The sequence below is a fragment of the Tasmannia lanceolata genome, unplaced genomic scaffold (genome assembly GCF_043159265.1).
Source record: "Tasmannia lanceolata isolate RefF3 unplaced genomic scaffold, GAP_Taslan_0.1 ptg000044l, whole genome shotgun sequence".
Lineage (NCBI taxonomy): Eukaryota > Viridiplantae > Streptophyta > Magnoliopsida > Canellales > Winteraceae > Tasmannia > Tasmannia lanceolata.
In genome coordinates, this window is record NW_027518721.1 from 18,077,508 (window position 1) to 18,101,803 (window position 24,296).

The 24,296-nt window shown below is 39.9% G+C and overlaps 1 protein-coding gene across 2 annotated transcripts; it reads left to right on the forward strand.

Moving 5' to 3' along the window:
* The first annotated feature begins 227 nt into the window (after nucleotides 1–227).
* Nucleotides 228–23,633, forward strand: HIRA (histone chaperone HIRA-like protein). Of its 2 annotated transcripts, XM_077374310.1 has the most exons (10): nucleotides 228–655; nucleotides 3,423–3,698; nucleotides 3,848–4,099; nucleotides 4,190–4,587; nucleotides 4,692–5,736; nucleotides 7,712–7,922; nucleotides 9,808–10,048; nucleotides 10,338–10,460; nucleotides 22,804–22,921; nucleotides 23,157–23,633. In XM_077374310.1, the coding sequence occupies exons 1-10, from the start codon at nucleotides 548–550 to the stop codon at nucleotides 23,325–23,327; spliced, it is 2,943 nt and encodes a 980-aa protein (XP_077230425.1). In that variant the 5' UTR covers nucleotides 228–547; the 3' UTR covers nucleotides 23,328–23,633. The 2 variants fall into 2 exon arrangements, with proteins under 2 accessions (XP_077230425.1, XP_077230426.1); XM_077374311.1 differs by lacking the exon at nucleotides 228–655 and having other exon boundaries at nucleotides 3,559–3,698; nucleotides 3,845–4,099.
* Nucleotides 23,634–24,296: the final 663 nt, after the last annotated feature.

Below are 24,296 nucleotides of genomic sequence, written 5' to 3' on the forward strand. Positions count from 1 at the left end.
GAAGAGGTATTTTTTTTGGTATACATCGAAATTTCAACATAAACCCATTTTCAGAAACTTCTAACATCTCCCTAGTAATGAAAAGGGACCCTCGTTTCTTTCTTGTAATTTTGTTGAATTCAAGGACTGTTTTCGGAACATTCAACAGTTTAATCTCAACCGTGCATTTATGGTTACGAATCTAGTGAAGATTAAACATTCTAGATTTCCCTCATCAACATCTAATAGGGCCAAATTAAATACGAGGTTACAAACCCTTTCCCTCTTTCCATCATCATATTGTTCTTCCATTTTTTTATTTGGTTTTATTTTTCAGCCTTTTTTTCCTTCTCCCCTCTCAAAATTCAACCACTAGAAGGAAAAAGTAGCTTAATCTCCTCTTGGGTTTTCAATTTTCAGCCCCTTTTTTTCGTATTGAGAGTCGAACTATGACTCCATTCACCCATCTTAGGGTTTTGGGATTGAGCCCATCTAGGGTTTTGGGATTGAACACTGGATTTGCTGACCCTTTTATGTGTTGAAGGAAAGAGGAATTAAAGAGGTGAAAATGATTACTGAGAAACCCAATTGGATTAGGCATGAAGGGATGCAAATCTTCTCCATTGATATTCAGCCTGGTGGGCTTAGGTTTGCAACTGGTGGTGGAGATCATAAGGTATAATAATATTTCTCATCTGGGTACTATTTATTTTTTCTGAATCTTTTTGGGGTTTTTCCATTGATTACCACTACTTTTTTTGCCCTTGTTAAATGGTGTTTACATTTGCAGTTTTCCTAACTTAAGGAGGTATGTTATAGGGTTATGCGGATTCATGGTGTTGTAAAATATAAAGTGCTGTTGTAATAGTTGAACAATTCTTTGTCCAATATGTGTAGAGACTTGTTGAATTTTATTACTATAATCGTGTTTATACTTTATATTTATCAAACATTAGTGTTATGGCCTTAACACATTGCTAAAGATTCATTTTGTAGTTGGGAAATGGTGTTGTTGAGCAATTCATTGTCCAATCCGTGTAGAGGCTTGTTGTATTTTATTCCTATGATCGTGTTTATATTTTTCAAATATCAGTGTCTTGGCCATAATGCATTGCTAAAGATTCATTTTGTAGTTGGGAAATTTTGTTGGAAAGTGCTACTGTATATGCTAAATTATAATCTGTATAATGACTGGTAGAATTGCCTGTTGATAGATTTTCTGCAAACCTATCATGAGAACTTCTAGAGTCATGGTGTCCTTGGCTTAGGGGAGTAGCATTGTTCTAAGGATCTGCATCCATAGTATGTAGACAAAGAAATGGTCAAAAACATGTTAGGGGTTGCTAACCTAGGTGCTGATACCGGCATTCTTACCATAAGTAAATTGTCTTTCTTAAAATGGGTAATATTTGCATTTAGTTACAAGTCAACCATGATTTATTTGGAACTCTATGCATGATGAGGTTTGTTTCGGGCACCTACCACTATGCATGTTTAGGTTTGTTTCCGGCACCTACCATTATAAAAAATAATGAAAATTAACCTCTTGTTTTAAATATGATGTTGCACCTATTTGCTTACTGCTCTCACTAATCATTGTAAACCCTCAGTTAATATGAATAATCATCATCTGTTCACTAGATTTTGAAACTTCAGAAAACTCAGATGGATGATATAATGGTACGAGTAACAATATTCAGTTGCTATGGGCTAGAGCGACCATGGCTTTTACTTATGTTTATGTTCATTCTTTTCCATTTAATAAAAGTATAAATTGTATCAATCGATGCCCTTCTCCTAACCAAAACATATAGTCAAACTCCCCATACTCCTATAATTTGTCGTTCAAATTTTATGTTTCGCTTCAAATCCTATAGGAATCTGGCTCAATTCAACTTTAATCCCATTTGACTAAAATCATAAATGACTCATAGATTTGCTAAAAAATAGAATCACAAGAGTTTTCTTGATTATTGATCATTTCTGATTTAGTTCTGTTGTACCAATTGAAGGGAGCTATGATAGAATTGCTGCTAACTACCGGACTGACTTCATCCCTTGTAATTGGTGATGATGCTCTACATAGTTTATATTACACCAACAGAATTTAAAGTGCCCATAATGTTCATATATTTAAGCATTATTTATAGTTAAATGTAAAAAAACTAAAATATCTACTATTTACAATTTGATTTGATCTGTATCTGTTACAAATTTATGGTTTATTTTACTCCTCAAGATGACATCATAATGTTAACCTATGATTTAGCTGACACTTAGAATTTACTGCTAACATGTGTGTTGACACGTGTCAACACTGATACAGGTGTTGACACGTATCGACACTCATTTTAACACTTCTAAACGTACTGCTAGAAGTATCCAACTTAATATGGGTGCGTCAACACGTTTTTCTATCTTGTCAACTGAAATACTGTTATTATTGACTATAATATTCACCTCCTCATTTATCATTAACTTTTTTTTTAACTCTTCATTAGCTGATATTTGTTGTTACCCCACCTCCCTATACATAAAACCTTGAACAAGCTCTTCTTCCAATTTTATATTCATTCTATCCTGTTGCTCTTTCTTTCTCGCTGCTTATTGGACACTAAAGAGAACTAGATTAGATTGATGAATGCACTATTATTTACCTATCTCATGTTTGTTTTAAACTTATAGTTGCTTAATCCTAGGTCTTATTAGTTTTTTAAATGAATACCATGTTTATCTTGTTGCGTATTATGCAGTTATTTTATATTTGTTTACGCGTATGGACATGTCTCTCTTTCTCAAATTTTAGGGGTTGCCGTGTTGGACACTTCGTATATGTGTCAACACAGAAACACAATCTGTGTCCACAATTAAGGGTGTCAATTTTGGCTCGGGCTCGGAAGCTCGCTCGAGCTCGGCTCGAAAAAAGCTCGGCTCGAATCCTTAACGAGCCGAGCCAAGCTGGCTCACCAGGCTCGTTAAGCTTAACGAGCCGAGCCTGATTTAGGCCAGGCTCGGCTCGGCTCGGCTCGGCTCGTTAAGAATTTAATATATTTAAATATATATATTATATATTAATATATACACTAAAAGGGTTGTCCAGGGAGTGAAAGGGGGAGGCAAAATATGTCACTTCATTTTGGAACCCCATTTGTTACTTGGACCACCCCTCATAGTGTAAAAAAAGTAGTCAAATTACACTAGATAGGGCTGTCCAGGGAAGATGAGGGGTGTGAACTTAATATAACCCTAGCTCGGTAAGGCTCGCGAGCCTGACCGAGCCGAGCCGAGCCCGAGCCGAGCTTTTGAGCTTAACGAGCCGAGCGAAGCCTGGCCAAGCTCGGCTCGGCTCGGCTCGTTTACACCCCTATCCACAATCATAGATGTTATGCTATTCAATAATTTTCAAATTTTGAGACTGATACTGTTATATGATTCTCATGTAGGTCCGGATATGGAATTTGAAATCAGTGGGCAGAGAGTCAGAAAATGACCAATCGACCCAGAAATTGCTGGCCACCCTTCGTGATCACTTTGGATCAGTTAATTGTGTGAGGTGGGCTAAGCATGGGCGCTATGTTGCATCAGGGTCTGATGATCAGGTGATCCTTATTCACGAGAGAAAACCTGGGTCAGGCACCACTGAATTTGGTAGTGGAGAGCCTCCCGATGTGGAGAACTGGAAAGTCACAATGACTTTAAGGGGCCATACTGCTGATGTGGTAATCATATTCTTTCATCATTTTTCTATCACTTGACTCTCTTTGCTACGCATATGGAACTGTCTCCACTTTGAATTTTTGGTTGTGCCTTTTGTGAAGTCACATCAATTTTTATCTAACCCAAGAGTTTTTTTACATGCTTAAAGTAGGTGGATCTTAATTGGTCTCCAGACGACTCAATATTGGCTAGTGGTAGTTTGGACAACACCATCCACATCTGGAATATGAGCAATGGCATTTGTACTGCTGTTTTGAGGGGTCACTCGAGCCTGGTCAAAGGAGTTACTTGGGATCCTATTGGTTCCTTCATAGCAAGTCAGTCAGATGACAAGAGTGTTATTATTTGGCGCACCAGCGACTGGAGTCTTGCTTACCGCACAGATGGGCATTGGACAAAATCTGTACGTCTTTATTTGTAGCAATTCATTGGCTTTGTACATTAACAGTTACCACTTGTATAAATTCAGAGAATAAAATATTGTGTCTTTCAGCTAGGATCAACATTTTTTAGGAGGCTTGGATGGTCCCCATGTGGCCATTTTATCACCACCACTCATGGCTTTCAGAAGCCTAGGCACTCAGCACCTGTGTTAGAAAGAGGCGATTGGTCTGCCACTTTTGACTTTTTAGGACACAATGCCCCTATCATCGTAGTGAAGTTCAACCATTCTATGTTCCGAAAGAATTTCCCCAATGGCCAAGATGCAAAAGTCGCACCTGTTGGATGGTCTAATGGTGCCTCAAAGACTGCGGGAAAGGAATCACAGCCATATAACGTGATTGCTATTGGAAGTCAGGATCGCACGGTAACTGTTTGGACGACAGCAAGTGCTCGTCCTCTCTTTGTGGCCAAGCATTTCTTTACTCAAAGTGTTGTTGATTTATCCTGGTAAAGTACTTTAACATTAGCTGATTACTTTAATTTCAAAGTCTTCTAGTATCCTTTCTATTCTTTGTATCCACTATTCTGATTTGCATTTTTTTTTGAAACAGGAGCCCTGATGGGTATTCACTTTTTGCCTGCTCCTTGGATGGGACAGTGTCTACATTCCATTTTGAAGTAAAAGAACTTGGCCACAGATTAAGCGATGCTGAGTTGGATGAGTTGAAGAGAAATCGCTATGGTGATGTTAGAGGGCGACAGGCAAACTTAGCTGAAAGCCCGGCACAGTTGTTGATAGAGGCAGTGTCAGCAAAACAGTCTGCTAGCAAAAAAGGGACATCCAATGTTCAGCAGAATCAAATGCCCGGAAAATCTTCAGCAGATGTGGGAATCCCTGTTGTGGGTCAGTCAATTACTAAAACTTCTGAAACACAAGTTAATGATGGGAAGAAAGATGGGGGAACCAGTAGCGATGGTGTGAATAAAGCGAATTCAGTAAGGATATCGAGCCCTGTGAAACAACGAGAATACAGACGTCCAGATGGCAGAAAAAGAATCATTCCAGAGGCCGTTGGGGTTCCTGTTCATCAAGAAAATATTACCGGTGGAACCCAATCTCAAGCACTCGATTTCTCTGCCCTAGCGTCCGATCAACGAAAGGATGATAATGGTGTGCTTCTTACTGATGGGGGAGCTAAGGAAAATTCTCTTAAGAGACCATTCAGTGGGAGCTTTGAATCAAACAATCTTGTTGGCAAGTGCTGCCACTGTGGCTCTAAGGAGCGTTCAGGATTCACTGCGAGGGCCCACATTACTGAAAGTCTTGTCATTGACAAGGCTCCTGTCTCTGCTAATACTGATGGTAGAATTATAGAACATTCTGGTTCTCAGATTTCCTGCAATTCCCTTTCAGTTCGGGTCTTCTATAAGAAAGAAGGTGAAGATAACATGCCTGTTTGCTTGGAAGCGAAGCCCATCGAACGGACGGCAAACGACATAATTGGTGTAGGAAATACATTTATGACGAAAGAAACCGAAATTTCTTGTACAAAAGGAGGACAATCTCTTTGGTCTGATAGAGTGTCTGGAGAAGTAACTGTCTTGGCGGGGAATGCGAATTTCTGGGCAGTTGGTTCTGAAGATGGTTGCTTACAGGTACATTTGATTACCTCTTCCATTAGTCTTGCAACACTTTCTTGTTGTGGAGTATAATCGAATGATTTCATCTATTGCCAATTTACTTGCTGTACCAAATCTATACTATATATAAGTAGAAAACTGGGGTTGCCATGAGGCGTCCCAGAACATTTAATTCCATTGGAAATCAAATAAATAGGGAAACCTGGGTGGTCATACGTATTCACCTTGGTTATTAAAAACCTTATAAATGTAAAGAGGTTACTTAATATGATGAAAAGAGGTTACTAAGTACTAAATTTATATTAAAATACTTTATACTATATAGTATAATAAACTATGCTATAATGTTTTTTAAATTCACGCAAACAAAAAAAAGAAAGATGGAAGGTAGCTGTAGACCATATACATGTCATATACTCATATGCACATAATAGGATTCGTTGATTTGGGGGAACCACAAGTCCAATCTATTGCAATTGGTCCCACCATGATTGGATAATCCATCTATCCTAGAACCTTGGTCAATAGGGCTTCTTTGATGGCCTTCCGTGAAAAGCTTAACCACTCTTTTTTGTAGGTATTGATGTTATAGATGGGGCCTCCACGTGGCATTGGGACCAAGCTTATATAGGTAGATTCATGAGGACCAGATATATGTGCTTTGTGCCAGGGCCATACGTGGTATTGGGTACCGCAATAACATCTCAACTCAACTCAACAGAGCCTTTGTCCCAAACTAGTTGGGGTCGGCTAAATGAATCCTTTAGAAAAGTTTCATGAAGAAGGTGAAAGGAATCTACCTGGCTCTAATCCTGGCTCTAGTTGGGTTCTTCTACGTGGATCATTTTCTTCCATTCTATCCTATCCAAGGTCATATTCTCTGTTATGTTCCTAGCTATCAAGTCTTTCCTCACTATTTCTACCCAAGTTGTTTTCAATTTGCCCCTACCTCTTTTTACTCCATCAACTTGGCACGAGTCGCCTCTTCTCACTGGAGGAGCATCCAAAGGCCTACTTTGGATATGTCCCAACCATCTTAAGCGGTGCTCTTTCATCTTCTCCTCAATTGGTGCCCCGACCTTTTTACGAATGCTTTCATTTTTAATAAGCTATAATGATATATTTTTAATAAGCTATCATTAAAAAAACAAAAAATAAATCTGGCTTGTAGTCCTTCATCACATGCTGGACACTATCAGTTACAATTCTTATGGAATAACATAGATATGCTACATAACCTTTCACTTATTTATTTTTTTGAATGGTAACACGAAGACCTATAACTATTATGTTGGCTTCTTGTAAATGTTTGGCGGGGTTTCTGGAACTAATAATAGTCTTAGACTTTTAGTTCTTTGCTCTTCCAGGTATAGATTTAGATTAAGGTTCTGGTTATTTTGGATTTTGAGTACCTATTGTGAGTCCATAACTGATTATTTGACTCAAATTTAGTTCTTTGCTCTTTCAACTAATAATAGCCTTGAGTTACACATGATAAAAAAAATTAAGGCTGTTCGTCCAGTCCTTGTTTGGATGGTAAATTATGATATATTTTTAATAAGCTATCATTAAAAAAACAAAACAAAAATCTGGCTTTTAGTCCTTCATCATATGATGGACACTATCAGTTACAATTCTTATGGAATAAATAGATATGCTACATCACCTTTCACACTTCTTTTTTTTGAATGGTAACACGAAGACCTACAACTATTATGTAAATGTTTGGTGGGGTTTCTGGAACTAATAATAGTCTTAGACTTTTAGTTCTTTTCTCTTTCAGATATAGATTTAGATTAAGGTTCTGTTTATTTTGGATTTTGAGTACCTATTGTGAGTCCATAACTGATTATTTGACTCAAATTTATGTTTAATTCTGAATCCAATAATCAGTTTTGGTCTCACAATCGGTTATCAAAATCCAAAACAAACAATGCCTAAGTCTGACCACTGATGAGGAAAGCAATGATGTGTGTTTTTGCTTGGGTAGGTTTACACAAAGTGTGGAAGACGTGCCATGCCGACTATGATGGTGGGGTCTGCAGCTATATTTATTGATTGCGATGACTGCTGGAAGCTGCTGCTTGTCACAAAGAGGGGATCAATATATGTATGGGATCTCTTTAACAGGATCTGTCTTCTGCACGACTCTTTGGCTTCTCTTGTTATTTCAAGGAATGATTCATCTTCCAAAGATGCAGGTATGGAAACCGAACATAGAATAATATCTGCTGTTTGTGTAGTTACTTGATTCCTAGTGTTATTGAGCCATTATCAAGGTTTACAATTTCGGTTTCGGTATCGGTTTTGGCCTCAGCCGAAATTGAAATTTTGGTCGAAATACCAAAATTTCGGCCGAAACTTGGTAAAAAAAGAATATTTAATAAAAAAATCTATGATTTAGTCGACACTTCGAATTTATTGTTGACACACGTGTCTGACACGACATACGTGTCGACACTCCTTTGGACACTTTTAAATCTCCTGGCAGGAGTGTTAAGAGCTAATGTGGTCGTGTGGACACGTTTTTGTGTAGTAATCAATAATTTAATGTGTATGTATCATGTATGTGTTATCATTTCTAGAGTTTTAGATATTGCCATGTCAGACAAATCATATCCCTGTCGAAATTCGACACACGAATCCATATCGACAAATCATGATTATATATACTTTCTATTTTAGCTGTGTCGTCGTTTCTAAATTTTGGGAGTTTGCCGTGTCCGACACTCCGTGTCAGTGTCGACACGCGACACTCGTGTCTGTGTCCACAAATCACAGTCTCAACTCAACTCAACAAAGCCTTTGTCCCAAACTAGTTGGGGTCAGCTAAATGAATCCTTTAGAAAAAATTCATGAAGAAGGTGAAAGGAATCTACCCGGCTCTAATCCCGGCTCTAGTTGGGTTCTTCTACGTGGATCATTTTCTTGCATTCTATCCTATCCATTCCAAGGTCATGTTCTCTGTTATGTTCCTAGCTATCAAGTCTTTCCTCACTGTTTCTACCCAAGTTGTTTTCGGTCTGCTCCAACCTCTCTTTACTCCATCAATTTGGCACGAGTCGCCTCTTCTCACTGGAGCATCCAAAGGCCTACGTTGGATATTCCAAACCATCTTATGCGGCGCTCTCTCATCTTCTCCTCAATTGGTGCCACCCCCACCTTTTTACGAATCTCTTCATTTCTAATTCTATCTAATCTTGTGTGGCCTCACATCCATCTAAGGTTTATCTGGAACGCGGTTCGTTACGGTACGGGAACGGGTACGGGGTACGCTGGTAGCCCGGTACGCGGTTCGTTCCACACTATATAAAATTTGAAGATCTTCAAATATCACTAAAATAAGTACCAACATATATTGCATTCTCAATCTTAAAAGAAAGCAAAGAGAAAATAACTACCCAATTCTGAAATAAAAAAATAAAAACATGAACAGACTAATAAACTATTGTGCAGCTCTCTTTTCCTAATTCACCGAATTGTTCCCTCTCTATGTATCTCTCCCTTTCCCGCAGGTCGCTCGGGTCGCCATTTTTGGCAATCCGAGTTGCAAACGACCCACGTTTCGGGTCGGCGATCCCGAATCGTGGGTTGGAGGGTGGTAGGGCGATCCCGGTAACATTGGATGTAAGCATTCGCATCTCCGCTACACTCATCTTATGCACATGCTGCTTCTTGGTGGCCCAACACTCTGAGCCATACAACATGGGTGGCCTCAAATCATAGTAAAAAGTCAAATTTCAGCAGAAATTTTCAGCTAAAAATTTGATATTCCAAAAAAAAAATTAAAAATTATATTTGGCCAAAATTTCAGAATTTGAGCTGAAATCTGGAACCGACACTGAATCAAGGTACTTTCGGTGTCGGTCCCGGTCGAAATCCGGAATTTCAGCCGAAATTTCGGTATTTCGGCCGAAATTTCAAATATCATATTACATATGTTTGAGTTGCAAAACAACTTGGTCTGTTGATCTTATCGGCTAGAGTTCTTATTTTTCTTTTGGTAGTTATCTAGAATGACTATACTGCTTGACATCTTTAGTTATATGAATATCGTATGTAATGGTTTCAGTGTTCATATATCAGGCACGATCAAGGTTATATCTGCAAGGTTTTCAAGATCTGGCTCTCCTTTGGTTGTACTAGCTACACGTCATGCATTTCTTTTTGATACAAGCCTGAAATGTTGGCTGAGGATAGCTGATGATTGCTTCCCTGCATCAAATTTCACAAGCTCTTGGAATTTAGGTTCAGTTCATAGTGGTGAGCTCGCTGCTTTACAAGTTGATGTTGGGAAGTTCTTAGCGAGAAAGCCAAGTGTCTGCAGGTTTGTTTGTATCTGTGTGACCCTCTTGTCCTTTTGTATGCACATTCCGCGTTCTATGCCAAAAAAAAAAAAAAGAAAAAAAAAATTCAGTTGCCAACACAATGTCTAGTTAGAAATGCTGCAGATAATTTCTTTTACTTGTTGTCTTATTGCATTCTAATCTAACCATTTTTTTGCCTTGATTCTTATATTTTGTCCTTCTATTCAAGATTTTATTTCTGATTGTCTGAAAAGTTCCTTTACATGTGGAAGATATTTAAGACTATGAGGATGAATGCATATGTTTCAGGGTGACTGATGATGGGGTGCAGACACGTGCTCATTTGGAGGCTCAGTTAGCATCATCTTTGGCATTGAAGTCGTCTAATGAGTATCGCCAATGCCTCCTCTCTTATATACGGTTTCTGGCAAGGTTAGAGCATTTTCGTTGTCCTTGTGGAGTACTTTCGTCAGTGTTACTTCTAAGCACAATATCATTGGTTTCTTCTCTAACAAAACCATTGTTTAAAAACTCTTCGAGTCAATCATCAACTCACCCTAGTTGACTTGCTTTTACCTTGGCCGAGTTTTTGTCCGAGGCCGAGTTTGAGTTTGGCCATACTGAGTCAGTAAAAAACTTATTTAGAGGTCTCCATAATAGCTGGATGATGTGTCCAACATGCGTGCTTGATATATGTTTCTTACTTTTTTATGAGAAAACTGTGTCCTCATCACATAGGATACATGTAACTTCTCTAGCCATTCATGAAAAGCCCACAATTCACATTGACTTGGATAGGCTACTCATTTGTGTATTAAGAGAAGACCACTTTGGTCCTCTTCAGTTTCTTTGCCTATCTAATGACCTCTTATGTCTAAATTAATTGGATATGACCTCTTTATTAGTATTTTCTCCTGTATATTTGATATATGACCCTGTAAATTCTTTTTGCACTTAATGCATTATCCTAATCTGCCAGTCAACTCCGAATGCACCACTGGCAAACTCTACCTGTTATTTGCACCTTTACCCAATCTTACCTAGGAAATCTCTCCATGGATCTTTTCCTTCTTTTTTGCTATTATTAAAGTGCCTAAAATGGAGAGAATAATTCAAATCTCCAATGAAATGTCCTCAATTTGTGACCGAATAACTATTGCTTTCTCTCATTTCCATTAGTAACCTTTGTTTGAAACCCTTAGCATGAAGCTTTACTTTCTCGGTTTTGACCATTGTTTCAAAACGTGGATGCGTGTCTAAACGCAGCCAAAGCAAATCCTAGTGGTGATAGATAGCAGGAGGTATTGCTTACTTACCTGATTCCTCTCTGATGCCGAAACTGTAGCCTGTTAGGGCGGATCCAATGAACGGGTTACACGGGAGCAGAAATCGAGAAACCTGGCGCTATACAAATGAACACCAACGCCTGCTGCACATCAGCTGGATGCGACGTGGACGAGCAGTCGAGTACTCGGTTGACGTGGTCATAACTCAGGAGGGTCAAAGGAATTTTGATCAACTCTGTAGGACAGAATGCGGACTCGGACAAGAATGTGTCCTAGGGAAAAGGGAGCCGACTCAGGAAAGTCCTCTGTGATGTGGGGGAGTTTTGAAACTATGGTTCTGACCCACCAAATAGCCTAGTGAAGCTGCACTTGAGGGAATATTTGAATAGGCCACTATGATCCTCACAATGAATTCTTGAATGCAGTTGATATTCTGACTTGTTAGAAAGCTAGGCCTAAATTAAGAAAAATCCACGGAGTCAGGCGTGTGGCATAGAAACCTTCTTAAACGCGGATGTTATCATCAATGATATAACAGAGATGCACGCCCAACCTAAGATAAAGAACTCCGGATTGGTTGATTGGGATCTGTGTATGGTGTCAGCCTTGAGAGTGTATAACCTTTAAAAATCTCTCTGCAACTTTATGGCATAATCGTAGATTGTCGTGAATGTCTGACACTGCTATCTGGCAAATCCAACAAGCTGACACTCCAAACAGTTACATAATAAGATTGGAACATATGTTATCACAAAGTGTGATTTCATATAAATGTAGCCATAGAAAAAATTTATTCCTGAGGGAGAGGGAAACATCAAAGAGAAAAGAATGGCTGCTTAATAGAATAAAAGAGTTAGTTGAGAAGGAAGAAAACAGGGAGGCGTGTATAGAAGAAATTGAGGAAGTTGATCTCCTGAAAGAGGAGAACAATCAGCTTATTCTTCAAGAAGAGATTTCTTGGAGGCAGAAGTCAAGGGTGAAGTGGTTGAAAGAGGGTGATAAAAATACAATGTACTTCCATGCTATGGCTAATGTGAAAAGAAGGGGAAATATGATTGAAGTATTAAAAGTTGATGAGATCATTGAGGAAAAGGAGAAAATTACGAAAGAAATTGTAGATTATTATCAGTCATACTCTCTGGAGAGGTTGGTTTGCCCCTACCCTGAGGGGGTCTTTTTTGATAGTTTGGCGGAGATGGACAGTTGTTCCCTTGAACAGCCTTTTGAGGAAGAGGAGATTGAGAGAGGGCTATTCTCTTTGGGTAGTGAAAAGGCCCCGGGTCCAGATGGATTTTGTTTGGCTTTTTTCCAGGAATGTTGGGGTTATGTGAAGGAGGATATTATGAGGTTCTTTGAAGAATTCTATCTCGGAATGGAGTTAAATAAAGCTACTGGTGCCACATTCATCACTTTAGTCCCAAAAGTAAACGGGGGGGGGGGGGGGGGAGGGGGTCGAAAGATTTCACACTTCAGACTTATAAGCCTAGTGGAATGTTTATATAAGGTTTTAGCGAAGTTACTTGTTGAAAGATTAAAAAGGGTGCTCCCAAAATTAGTTTTTTCATCTCAATGTGCCTTCATCAATGAAGGGCAGGTTGTGGATTGCTCCTTGATTGCGAATGAGACAATTGACTATCATGCTAAAATAGGGTCGGAAGGAATAGTATGTAAGTTGGACATGGAAAAAGCCTATGACAGGGTGGAGTGGCAATACCTTGATTACTTGTTGGCGCGTATGGGATTCTGTGTAAAATGGAGACTGTGGATGAAGAATTGTATATCGTCAGCCTGGTTTTCTGTGTTAGTTAACAGGTCTCCAAAAGGTTTTTTCAAGTCCTCCAGAGGCTTGAGACAAGGCGATCCCCTCTCTCCATTCCTCTGTGTTGTTAGTAGAAACTTTAAGCAGATTACTGGTAAAAGGAAAGCTAGAAGGTTTAATCAGAGGCTTTTTAGTGGGTGAGAATCAGATAGAAATCTCTCATTTGCAATTTGCAGATGACACTTTATTGTTAAACTCGTCGAATCTTCTCAATGTGGCGAATCTCAAAGCGATTATGAGGTGCTACGAAAAGATCCCACAAATCAAAACTGTTTGGAATTAACATATCAGATGAGAAACTAAAGGGGCTAGCTGGAATTATGCAGTGCTCAGAGGACGTTGTGCCCTCTACTATTTGGGGCTTTCGTTGGGGATAGGCAAACCAAAGAAGGAAAGCTGGGAACCTATCATTGCCAGAGTAGAGAAAAGGCTTGAAACATGGAAGAGAAATCTGGTTTCAAAGGGGGGTAGACTGACCTTGATTAAGTTGGTGTTGGCAAACATGATAATCTACCAATGAGCTATTTTCAAATGTCCTATGAGCATCATTTTAAGAATTGAAAAGATCCAGAGGCGTTTTCTATGGGGAGAGACTAATGATAAAAAAGGAATCCCTTTGGTAAGTTGGGAGAAAGTGTGTAAACCCATTAAGGCTGGCGGCCTTGGTATAAGGCACATAAAAGAGACAAATCTAGCGCTTCTAGGGAAGTGGCTTTGGAGATATGGAAAGGAGGGTCACAATTTATGGGCGGAAGTTATTGCTAGCAAGTATGGTTCTTGTAATGGTCATTGGGGCACGAAAGATAAGTTCAGAAAATCAGGGAGAATTATTTGGAGGGATGTTATGTGTGTTAAAGTGAAGTTCATGGAAGGGATCAAGTTCAGAGTTTACGTTGGGGATAGAGTCAGATTCTGGTGGGACAAATGGTGTACACTGGATCCATTGAAATATTTATTTCCACAATTGTTTGTCTTAGCGGTGGATAAGGAGGTTATGGTTAAAGATTTTTTAACACGATAGATTCCATAGTGGTTTGGGCTCTAGCCTTCAGAAGAAGCTTTTTCGATAGGGAGTTGGAAGTAGTAGGGAGATTTCTTCAGATTCTGGAAAGTTGTTACATTAAGTCATCAGGGAAAGAATTTGGGTTTGGAACTCAGATGGGGAATTCTCGATAAAATCGTTCTATCAGTATCTCATACCTTGCCTTGGTATCTCTAAAGTCGTCATTGTGTGGGACATTCAAGCTCCACCGAGGGTATGTCTATTTGGGTGGACGACGATGCTTGGGAGAGTCCAGACTATTGACTTCCTTAGACAGAGGGATATGTGGTTCATAGATTATTGTGCCCTATGTATAGAAGCAGGGGAATCGTCGAACAATCTCTTGATTCACTGCAAGTTAGCTTCAGAGGTATGGGGCAAAGTTTTTAGTAGATTTGGGATCACGTGGGTGTTCCCGGTATCGCTTGTGGAATTATTTGAATGTTGGAAGCTGGCACCTTGGAAGCGTAAAGGAAGGATTTTGTGGTATGTTTCATTTGTAGCTACTATTTGGGCTCTGTGGAAGGAATGTATCTAAGGGAGCTACATATTCAATAAAGTGATTGCTTTGTCTATCTCATGGGTCAAAACACTAGAAGACTTCATATTTGTGTCGGGTTATGACTTGTGGTATGGTTGCAGAGAGATGCATTGTAATCCCCTTCTGATAGGCCGAAAGTAGTACCATCTTGGTCCCCTCCGCCTCAGGGGACCCTCAAATTGAACTTCGATGGTTTCAGTTTGGGGAATCCGAGGCCTGCAGGTATCGGTGGGCTATGAAGTAACGAAAAGGGGATGTCTTCTGGGCATTTAGTGGGCCAATTGGAGTGGCAGACTCAAATGAGGCGGAAGTTAGAGCCATACACCAAGGAGTTAAGTTTCTGCAAAGTGAAGACATAAACAGCGTGGTGGTCGAAGGTGACTCTCTCAATGTCATAAGATGGCTAAAAAATCCATTTAAGGTACCTTGGAGATTCCAGCTCAATTTGATGAGATTCAAGACAGGGTGGGATCCTCTTCGATATCTTTCAATCATATAAGGAGGACGACAAATAGTGAGTCGGATGAGCACGCCAGAGAAGGGGTTCATTGGCAGAGAGTTGAGCTCTTCGATTTTCTACCTCCATAGTTGCTAGAGTCTATGCCTGTTACCCTTTGTACTTTTTCGTCTTTATAAGTCTTTCTATGTATCCATTTGAGATCGCCTCGGTCTTCGCTTTCTAATGAATTGATCCTTACCATTAAAAAAAAGAAAAAAAGTATTCCTGCAAATGGAAATACATTGAAAAATATATAAGTAATTCCAGCGAACAAGAGAATGACACGTCATTGAAACTTGTAGAACCATGGGGATTGGTCGATTGGGATAGAGATCGAGACAGCTGATTTGGGAAGCTCGGTGTTGTTCGCTGCATCCTAAATAAGGAGTCTCATACGGCCACATCCTTTAAAGGAGTGTGACACAATCAATCAACCATTTGCATGTATATGCATTTTCCGAATTTACATTTTCTGTTTCACCCTTTGGTTTGAACCCTACATTCCTTCTGGTGACCAGTGGAATCGAACCAAAGGTCACCCTTTAGGATTCCCTTTTCCCGACTAAATCCTATGGAACTCTGAGACCTCTACATTGATCTCCGCCCCTAATATCAATAAGCTGTCGGGATCCCGTGAGAGCAGTTCCTCAGCACATGAATCTGAAATCCGAAATTGCCTACTGGAATCGAGATCGGTTTTTACAATAGTTGGTCCTAAATTGAGTATCATTTCAACTTTTGGCGATTGTTAAAAAGAGGGAAAATTAGTGCCTCGTGCCAAGGACTCCTGTACAGGAATTGAGCCATACAGAATAATGGGTGAGTACGGTTTCCGAAGGAGAATGCTCCGGTCTGCCCAGACCTATCCATATAGGATGGCACCCAGGCGGGTGGCCCCTCGAAAGATCCTCTTCCCTCTCCTTCTCCTAGTAGGAAAAAGAGGAAAATGGCTTACTTTGCCTTTTTAGCATCCTTGTGTTCAACAACCATCAATATCCAATTTTCCTATTCCTAATAGAGACCGATCAATGATCGAGTAGGGTCGGTGCCTAACCCCATCCGACCTTATAACTAGGCCCCTCGGGATCACTGTGCAATCCAAGCAGAGTCAAATCAGGGCCTAGTATTGTTATTTCTTACATGGCGACTCTAAAGAGGGAAGATGTGTTGCCCATTTCCCACGAGACCCAACATGCATTTTAAAGATAAGCTCCGGTCTGTCCGGACCTATCCATATAGGATGGCACCCGGGCAGGTGGCCCTTCCAAAGATCCTCTTCCCTCTCCTTCTCCTAGCAGGAAAAAGAGGAAAATTTTCTTACTTTGCCTTTTTAGCATCCGCTTTGTGTTCAACAACCATCAATATCCAATTTTCCTATTCCTAATAGAGACCGATCAATGATCGGGCAGGGTCGGTGCCTAACCCTGTCCGACCCTATAACTAGGCCCCTCGGGACCACTGTGCAGTCCAAGCAGAGTTAAATCAGGGCCTAGTATTGTTATTTCTTACATGGCGACTCTAAAAAGGGAAGATGTGTTGCCCATTTTCCACGAGACCCAACATGCATTTTAAAGATACGCCCCTTCTCGCTAAGGCTGCATACCTCCCCATATCAAACGCTGCAACGTGAAAGGGAAGATTGTCACTCCCTCTTTACTGCCGCAGTCGACCAACCACAGAAAAAAAGTGAAAGACCAGAGCGCACGTGGAGGCAGAACCCCACACAGTTGCCCCCTCCCCCCATGGCGCGACAATGCAGCAACTGATAAAGGAGCTTTGGTTCAAAATTGCATGGATTGGTCAAAAGAGTAGAGATCTTTGATGAACTTTAAACATCAGTTCTTCAGCAGAGAGCTTGATCGAGTAGCTTTGTTTTTGGAGGGCTTAGATTCTGTTTATGTAAAAAATTCAGCAAAGACAAGAGGGTTTGGACTTGAGACTCGTTTCAATCGTTCAACGTCAAATCCTTTTTCTGCCACCTCGTGCCTACCTTCCCTATCTCATACGTGTACAATGTTTAAGACATCCTAGCTCTACCTCGTGGTTGCGCTTTTAGATGGAATGCGTGCCAGGACAATGATCTTAATGATCGACCACTTGATTAATCGAATAATCGCATGGTTCTCATAATGGTTCATTGTGCTCTTTATGTAGAGGCTGGGTAGTCTAGCGACCACATGTTCATTGTAGGATTTCTAGAGTTATTTGGAGCCGTATTCTGTGGAGTTTCGGTATGGTTTGCGTATTTCCATTCTTGCCATGACCAAGAAGAAGGAAGATATTATGGAGACTAGTGCTGCTGGCTACTCTTTGGGTTCTATGGAAGGAGATGCCCCTACATTCATAAATGCAGTGAAAAGGCCCCTTTTTTTGTACATGAAGGTTATTTTGCAAGTGGCCTCTTAGACCAAGACCCTTCCATGCTTTGATTTTTTCTCTCCCATGGACCTGAGGAGCTACTAGAAAGAGATATGTTGGAGCAAGGAGAGGAGGGAGTCTCCCTCATTGGTGGAGCTCTCCTGACCTGAACTTTGATGGTTCAAGCATTGGGAACGCCGAGCCAGCCGGCATCAAGGGCCTTCTTAGAGATGAGTTAGGGATCACCCGATGGTCTTCATCAGACCCAATCAGGATTAAGGACTCAAATGAGGTTGAGGTCAGGGCTGTGCTGCAATCAGATACATAGAGAGTGGCGATTTGGTTAGGCTGATGGTGGAAGGGGACGCTCTTAATGTCATTAGATGACTCGAGGGGAGAACGCTCTATCACTGAAGGTTCGCAGATTTCTTCTAGGAGATCCAAGATCAGCTAGAAAGAACCCCGGTTTGTTTCTTCCAAAGGAGATCAGCCAATATTGAGTCTGATCGCTTGGCCCGAGCGGGGGTGGATCATGCTAGTATGGAGTCTTTCGACTTTCTCCCGCCCTGATCTACTACTTCTTGTTTGCGTTGTTCTTTTGCTTTTCCTCTCTTGTTTTGACCTCCTCTGTTGCCTTTCCTTTTATTAATAAAATCTACAATTTTTTAGAAAAAAAAACAGTAAACAAAATTTATTAAGAAAAGATAACACTAACTACAAGAGAAACTAACACGTGGACCCGGGACCCAGAGAAAATTTCACCATGTAGCCTTAAATAACGACTCTGCATGCGCCCATTAACTCATGCCTCTGTTAGCGAACATGGTGAAATTTCATTTGCACCTTGAGGAATGTGGACACAGGTAAGACGGAACAGATTACACAAGTCGAGAAACTCATTAGTAATCCCATAAAGTCTACATGGACCGAAGGACGGCCTCCTCAGCTAGAGATGCTTCATTGAGTCCTCTTCAACCTTAAGGGCCTCATGCGATTCAAGAGCAAACAGCCTTTACTCAATAGTAGCACCATTGCTTTAACCTCATCTAATTCTTTCCATCCAATTGGACCCAAAAAAGAACAACGCCCCTAAAGTGTGATATCTAATCAGGTGACGAATGCCACTTGGCCCCATGTTATCCATTGAAGCCCTAGCAAAATTTAACTTGAGTACGTTGGGATCTGGAGGTTTCAATCTACTTTTTTTTATACCTGTGGCCACTCTATTCAAAACAATCGCCGACGACTTCCGATGCAAGTCTTGAATGGAATAGCCTTTAAATTCTTTACTCATGATTGCCCAAGTGCGTTTGGTATAACAAAACATTCTATCAGGGGAGGACCTCTTGTTATCAAAAGTCCTCCAGTTTCTCTTCTTCCATCGCCCAAATAACTACAAAGTCGTGATGGTCAAAAAGTACAATCCTTCTTCCCCAAATGCCTAGTCTACGATCCTTCGAAGATGTGTCTAAAGGAATTAGAAAGATCCATAGAATGTCGAAGAGTATGAGGATCTGATGCCACCCTCTTCGCAAAAATTCCCAATGGAAGATGATATGGTTTGATGTCACTTCGTGTCTCAAACAAAGAGCATCTTTTCCAAATAGAAGCTTATCCTTTTCAACGAATCATGAGTATTGGTTTTTTGTGCATCACCATCAAACAAAATCCTTTGACTTTGGGCGGCGTGGGAAGTTTCCAACTTTTCATCAAATGAAAAACAGGTTTTCCCCTTTCACCCTCAATAGAAAACGAACCAAACCATGAAACTCCTGTTAGGATCCGAAGTCCAAATCCTCATGTCTGAAATAGTGATAGAGATGTACAATCCCTCAAGGGACGCCAATAAAGTGACAAAGGACTCAATCTCCTCCTCTTTGAGGTAGCACCGCCACCACACAACCGTACCCCCATTCTTAGTACAGTCCACCCCAAGAACCCCTTTTCTCACTAGCATACCTATATAGGCTCGGGTAAGCATGGCGGAGACTAACACTACTCAAACACACATAATCCAATATCTAATCCGTTCTTTCCCAACCTCGTGCCTGCCCCCCCCCCCCCCCCCCCCCCCCCCCAACCTAAATCTCTCACATCGTACCCTCCCCAACCCTCCCTTTGGTGATCCTCATAAGGGCTTATTTATCCTCTAATCCCCAATGACATTTTCCATGAAGAGAGTGATTGCATATACATATATTATTGATAAGAAATGGAAACATGTTGATTACGGGCAGAAATTTTGGTGAAAAAACTGTAAAATCAAAGAAAATTATGCAAATGATGAAAATTTCAGGAAATGCTAGAATAAATAAAAGTACACACATAGAAGCTATCACATAAGTAAGACAACCATCTATAATGGTTTTACATCTACCATTCGAAAAAAAAAAACCAACAATAAACATCTTAGGGACATGCGTTGTTGTTTGTACATAATAATGCATACACATTAAATTTCACATGTAAATTATTTATACATAATACATACCCACGACATTTGACATGTAATTCATATAAATATAATTATGTAAAACATTTTTTTTGAAAGATGTATAATTCTGTAAGGGTAGTGAATAGTGATAAATCGACTCCCATATAGGGCAGTGCTGAGAGAGAGAGAGAGAGAGAGAGAGAGAGAGAGAGAGAGAGAGAGAGAGAGAGAAGTATGGGGGTCGATTTAAGATATTAGGGGGTTGATTTATCACTGCCCATCTGTAAAGTAAACCACACACTACACTAAATGACAGAAGATTATTTTTTCTTTTTTTAATTATTTTTAAATAATTTATTAAAAGTGTAAAACAAAAATAGAAAATAGTGAAAATACAACATAAGTTTTATGTATATGAAAGGTTGGCTAAATCTGCAAATTCCTTGATTTTGTTAATTTTTTGAAGTTTAATGATTTTTATTTTTAATAAATAATACAAAAAATAGTTATAATATTATAAAGGGCTCTGATAAGTTCGCCTCCCCAAAGTTCCCCATTTGCCCCCTTTACTTGTTTGAAGCGCACATGTAAACACTCTCTCTCTGTCTCTCCTCCTTTTTATTTTGCCCTAGCTAGCACTTATCACTCTCCCCCTCCTCTTCCTTTACAACTAGTGTTTACAAACTCGTTGACACGACAAGGAACTCGCCCGAGTCGACAAGGATTTTTCTTGGCCGCGTTCCACATTGCACCACATCCGCGTTCCGCGTTTTGCCCTACAGAGTCTATAAAAACTCCTTTGACTATCCCGAGTTATGACCGTGTCAACCACGTCAACCGCATTCTTGGCCACGTTTGCGCTGAGTCGACAAGGTTTTTTCTTGGCCGCATTCCGCTTCACATCCTTATTTTTAAACACTGTTTACAACCATCTCTTTTTCGCCTGACATTTGTGAAAGAAAATCATCCATTTGTCCATATCCATGAGAAATTGACCTAAGACTAGAGTTGGTCCTATTTCCCAAACCTTCCAATGGACGTCTGATAATCTCAACCGTCGTTGCTGCTTTGACGAGGGAGAAATTGGGTTTTTCGGTTTTTTTTTTATTTTTTTAAAAGATACTAGGAAATGAAAGAATGAGAACAAAAAAGCAATGCAGTGATTGGAATTTGATCAAGGGATCAGGAGTGAATCAGACAGTGGGGTTGGCCGACGACGAGGGTGACCTCATGGTCTCAGCTCTGTTGAATTTTCCCATGTTTTTTCATTCTCGTCCGGCTTTTTTCTTAATCCAATTTTATTCCATTCTTGGCATCATTGTTTTACTTTTGCAATATCTATTCATCCATTCATCCCATGGGTGGAACTTGCAAAAGGGAGGAGAAAAATATTGCATTTTGCAAAATTCCACTTGGGGAGGCAAGTTCTTGTTGCTGGATGGTTTTTCAGCCTGTTACTGTTGCAGGAGCCATCAATTCCCATGTAAGGGAATTGGCTTTCCTGCTGAGGCCGCCATTCCCTTCGATGCTTTGAAAATCCAAGTCTATGCAGCCCCCATTGCAGCCTTGGTTGTCACCTTGGACGTCATAGTTGATCAACTCTTGATACAATGGAGACAAAAACTTACCTGTCTTCAGTAAAAGAAATTCGAATTTAATGAGAGGGAGAGGGGGAGAGGGTGCATGTAGGATTTATGGTAGATACAAATAAAGATTAGAGAAAGAGTTGATGGATGCTTAATACTATATTTTGAGTCCTTTATAAATTCCATAAGTCCAATGCCCTCCTTAGGTTTGTAGGAGGTGGGTTTTTTGAAGGACACTAATCGTTGGTGATCACTGTGTTAGATATCCGGTGAGAGGTGTGACAAAGAAAAGACGACAGGAGAACGATGATCGTGGGGAAAGGAAAGGAGGGAAGCAGGGACGAAGAGAGGGTGGGGGAGGGATTTATTGGTGTGGGCTACAATCGGTGTGTGTGTGTGTGTGTGTGTGTGTGTGAGAGAGAGAGAGAGAGAGAGAGAGAGAGAGAGAGAGAGAGAGAGAGAGAGCTTCACAATTGGTAAAGGGTGGTGGAGGGGTAATTTTTGGGGGTGAATTTATTAACGCCCTATTATTGAATATAATATATAACAATACGACAATATGAATCTTGCTATTTATGTATTTTTTTTGTCCAATCTGATTTTATGATTTTTAAACATTATTTATTATTAGATTTAATTTTTTAATGTAAAAAATTTATTATTTCCCTCATTTTTAAATTAAATAAATAATTTTCTTGCATTTCTTCATCTTAAATTTCAGTTATTTTTTCAATATAGTTTTTTGATTTTACATGATTTCCACCAAAATTTCCAACCGAAACTGGCATATTTCCAATTTCTTGCTGGAATAATGTAATATTTACATTTACGTAACCTTTCAATGGACATGACCAAAATGGAACCAAAACAGCACTTAAATGACTTAAATTTCCTTTGAAAATTTGTAATTATTTGAATAGAGTGATTCCGTTTCGGCCCTCATTGAAACCGAACATTTTCGGTCTCCCAATTGTAGACCAAAATTTGATGTCATGTGTGTGTGTGTCAGCTTGTTACAATAGCTTGCACAATAGTGCATTCTGGCAAAAGTCTTTGGATTGCCATGTAAGTACCATGCTTGAATGTAGGTTTGCATGTATTGAGCATCGAACGTGTAAATTAGGCAATTGGCTTGCGTAGTAAATGATTTCTGCTGAGAAAATTTCGTTCTTATCCTGAAAGCATGATATATTCTATGTTCTATTTTCAGAGAAGCGGATGAATCTCGTTTACGAGAAGTGTGTGAAAGCTTTCTTGGTCCTCCCACAGGAATGGCAGAGTCTACATCCTCGGATCCCAAGAATCCTGCATGGGATCCTTGTGTTCTTGTGAGTCTCTCTCTCTCTCTCTCTCTGACGTTGAAAAACATAGCATTCACCTGTTTTTACCGCTCTTTCCTTTAATAATTAGTAAATACGGGCAAGATCAAATCTAAATTTTATACCCCATTAAAGCATCTTCACCTTTTTGTCTGCAAATATTTCACCTTATCACCAATTCTAATATGGATGTTTATTTTTTAAGTCATCGATAAGATTTAGCAAGAACTGTTCTATCTTGCAGGGAATGAAAAAGCACAAACTCCTCAGAGAGGATATACTTCCAGCCATGGCATCCAACAGAAAAGTTCAACGGCTTCTAAATGAGTTCATGGATCTTCTCTCCGAATACCAAAGCAACGAAGCTAATACAGATCAAGCAGACGCTGCACCACCAAAGGATACTGCATCTTGAAATTGGGCCCCATTCTTTGTCCAAAAAAACATTCAGAGATTGCATTCCGCAACATCCAAGAACCAGTGCCCTGTACAATGATACTAAGATGTATGAGAGCAATTCTTGCTTTCAGTTTTGTATCAATATTTACATCCATTCATATCATCTTTGTTCCTGAAATCTGTTGAAATCTGCTCATCTTGGTGCGTGGTTCGTTATTGTGGTTTCCCGCCCCTCGCCTACATTGAAGTTGTTCTTGGGCGTGTACCAAAGATGCTTATTTTTTGAGTCAAGGAAAATTAAAAGTAGCAGTCATTTCTTGTATGTTTGAATGTGGTTAACATTAAATGCAAGCTGTATATGCGAAACCAGTGTTTCAAAATGCAGATGAAGGCCAAAACACGGCCAAAGCAAATCCTAGTGGAGTCAGCATGAAGGGAGCGATCAAGTACTCATTGACATGGCTGAGTACTCTGTTGATATGGTCGGAAATCTGGAGAGTCAAAAGGAGTTTTGATTGACTTTGTAGGGTAAAGTACGGATTCGGACAGGTTAGCTAGAGAGGGTATCTTAAGGCCAAGCAGGAATATTTTTCATGATAAATTAGTGTCTCCAAATGGTGAGAGAAAGGTAGGGTGCGCAGAGGAGGAGAGAGATGTAAGAAGTAGCTAAAATCATGAAAAAGTCGAATCACATTTTGACTAGAGTTTTATGTTTCCCGATTTTTCAGGTTTTTCTTTCGGTCCTCACTCAGTATTCAATCCTCTAGTATCTCTCTCTCTCCCATTGTCTCTCACCATTGGGCATGCAAACATTCCAGGGAAAAAAGATTCATGGTAGCCAAATGTGGAACGTCTGGCGACCAAGAAAAAAAATCATGGAATTTCGTTTTACTAAGAAGGCCTTGTTTGGAATGCAAGAAAAATATTTTTTATTGAAAATGTTTTCTTGGATTTTTTTTTTGTAATGATTAAGAGCAAAATGATA

Excerpts from the sequence above, each read along its gene's own strand:
- HIRA (XM_077374310.1), top strand. The coding sequence starts at position 548 with ATGATTACTGAGAAACCCAATTGGATTAGGCATGAAGGGATGCAAATC. Across the intron at positions 4,100-4,189 it reads ATGGGCATTGGACAAAATCT|CTAGGATCAACATTTTTTAG; the intron begins GTACGTCTTTAT and ends TGTGTCTTTCAG. Across the intron at positions 22,922-23,156 it reads CATGGGATCCTTGTGTTCTT|GGAATGAAAAAGCACAAACT; the intron begins GTGAGTCTCTCT and ends TCTATCTTGCAG.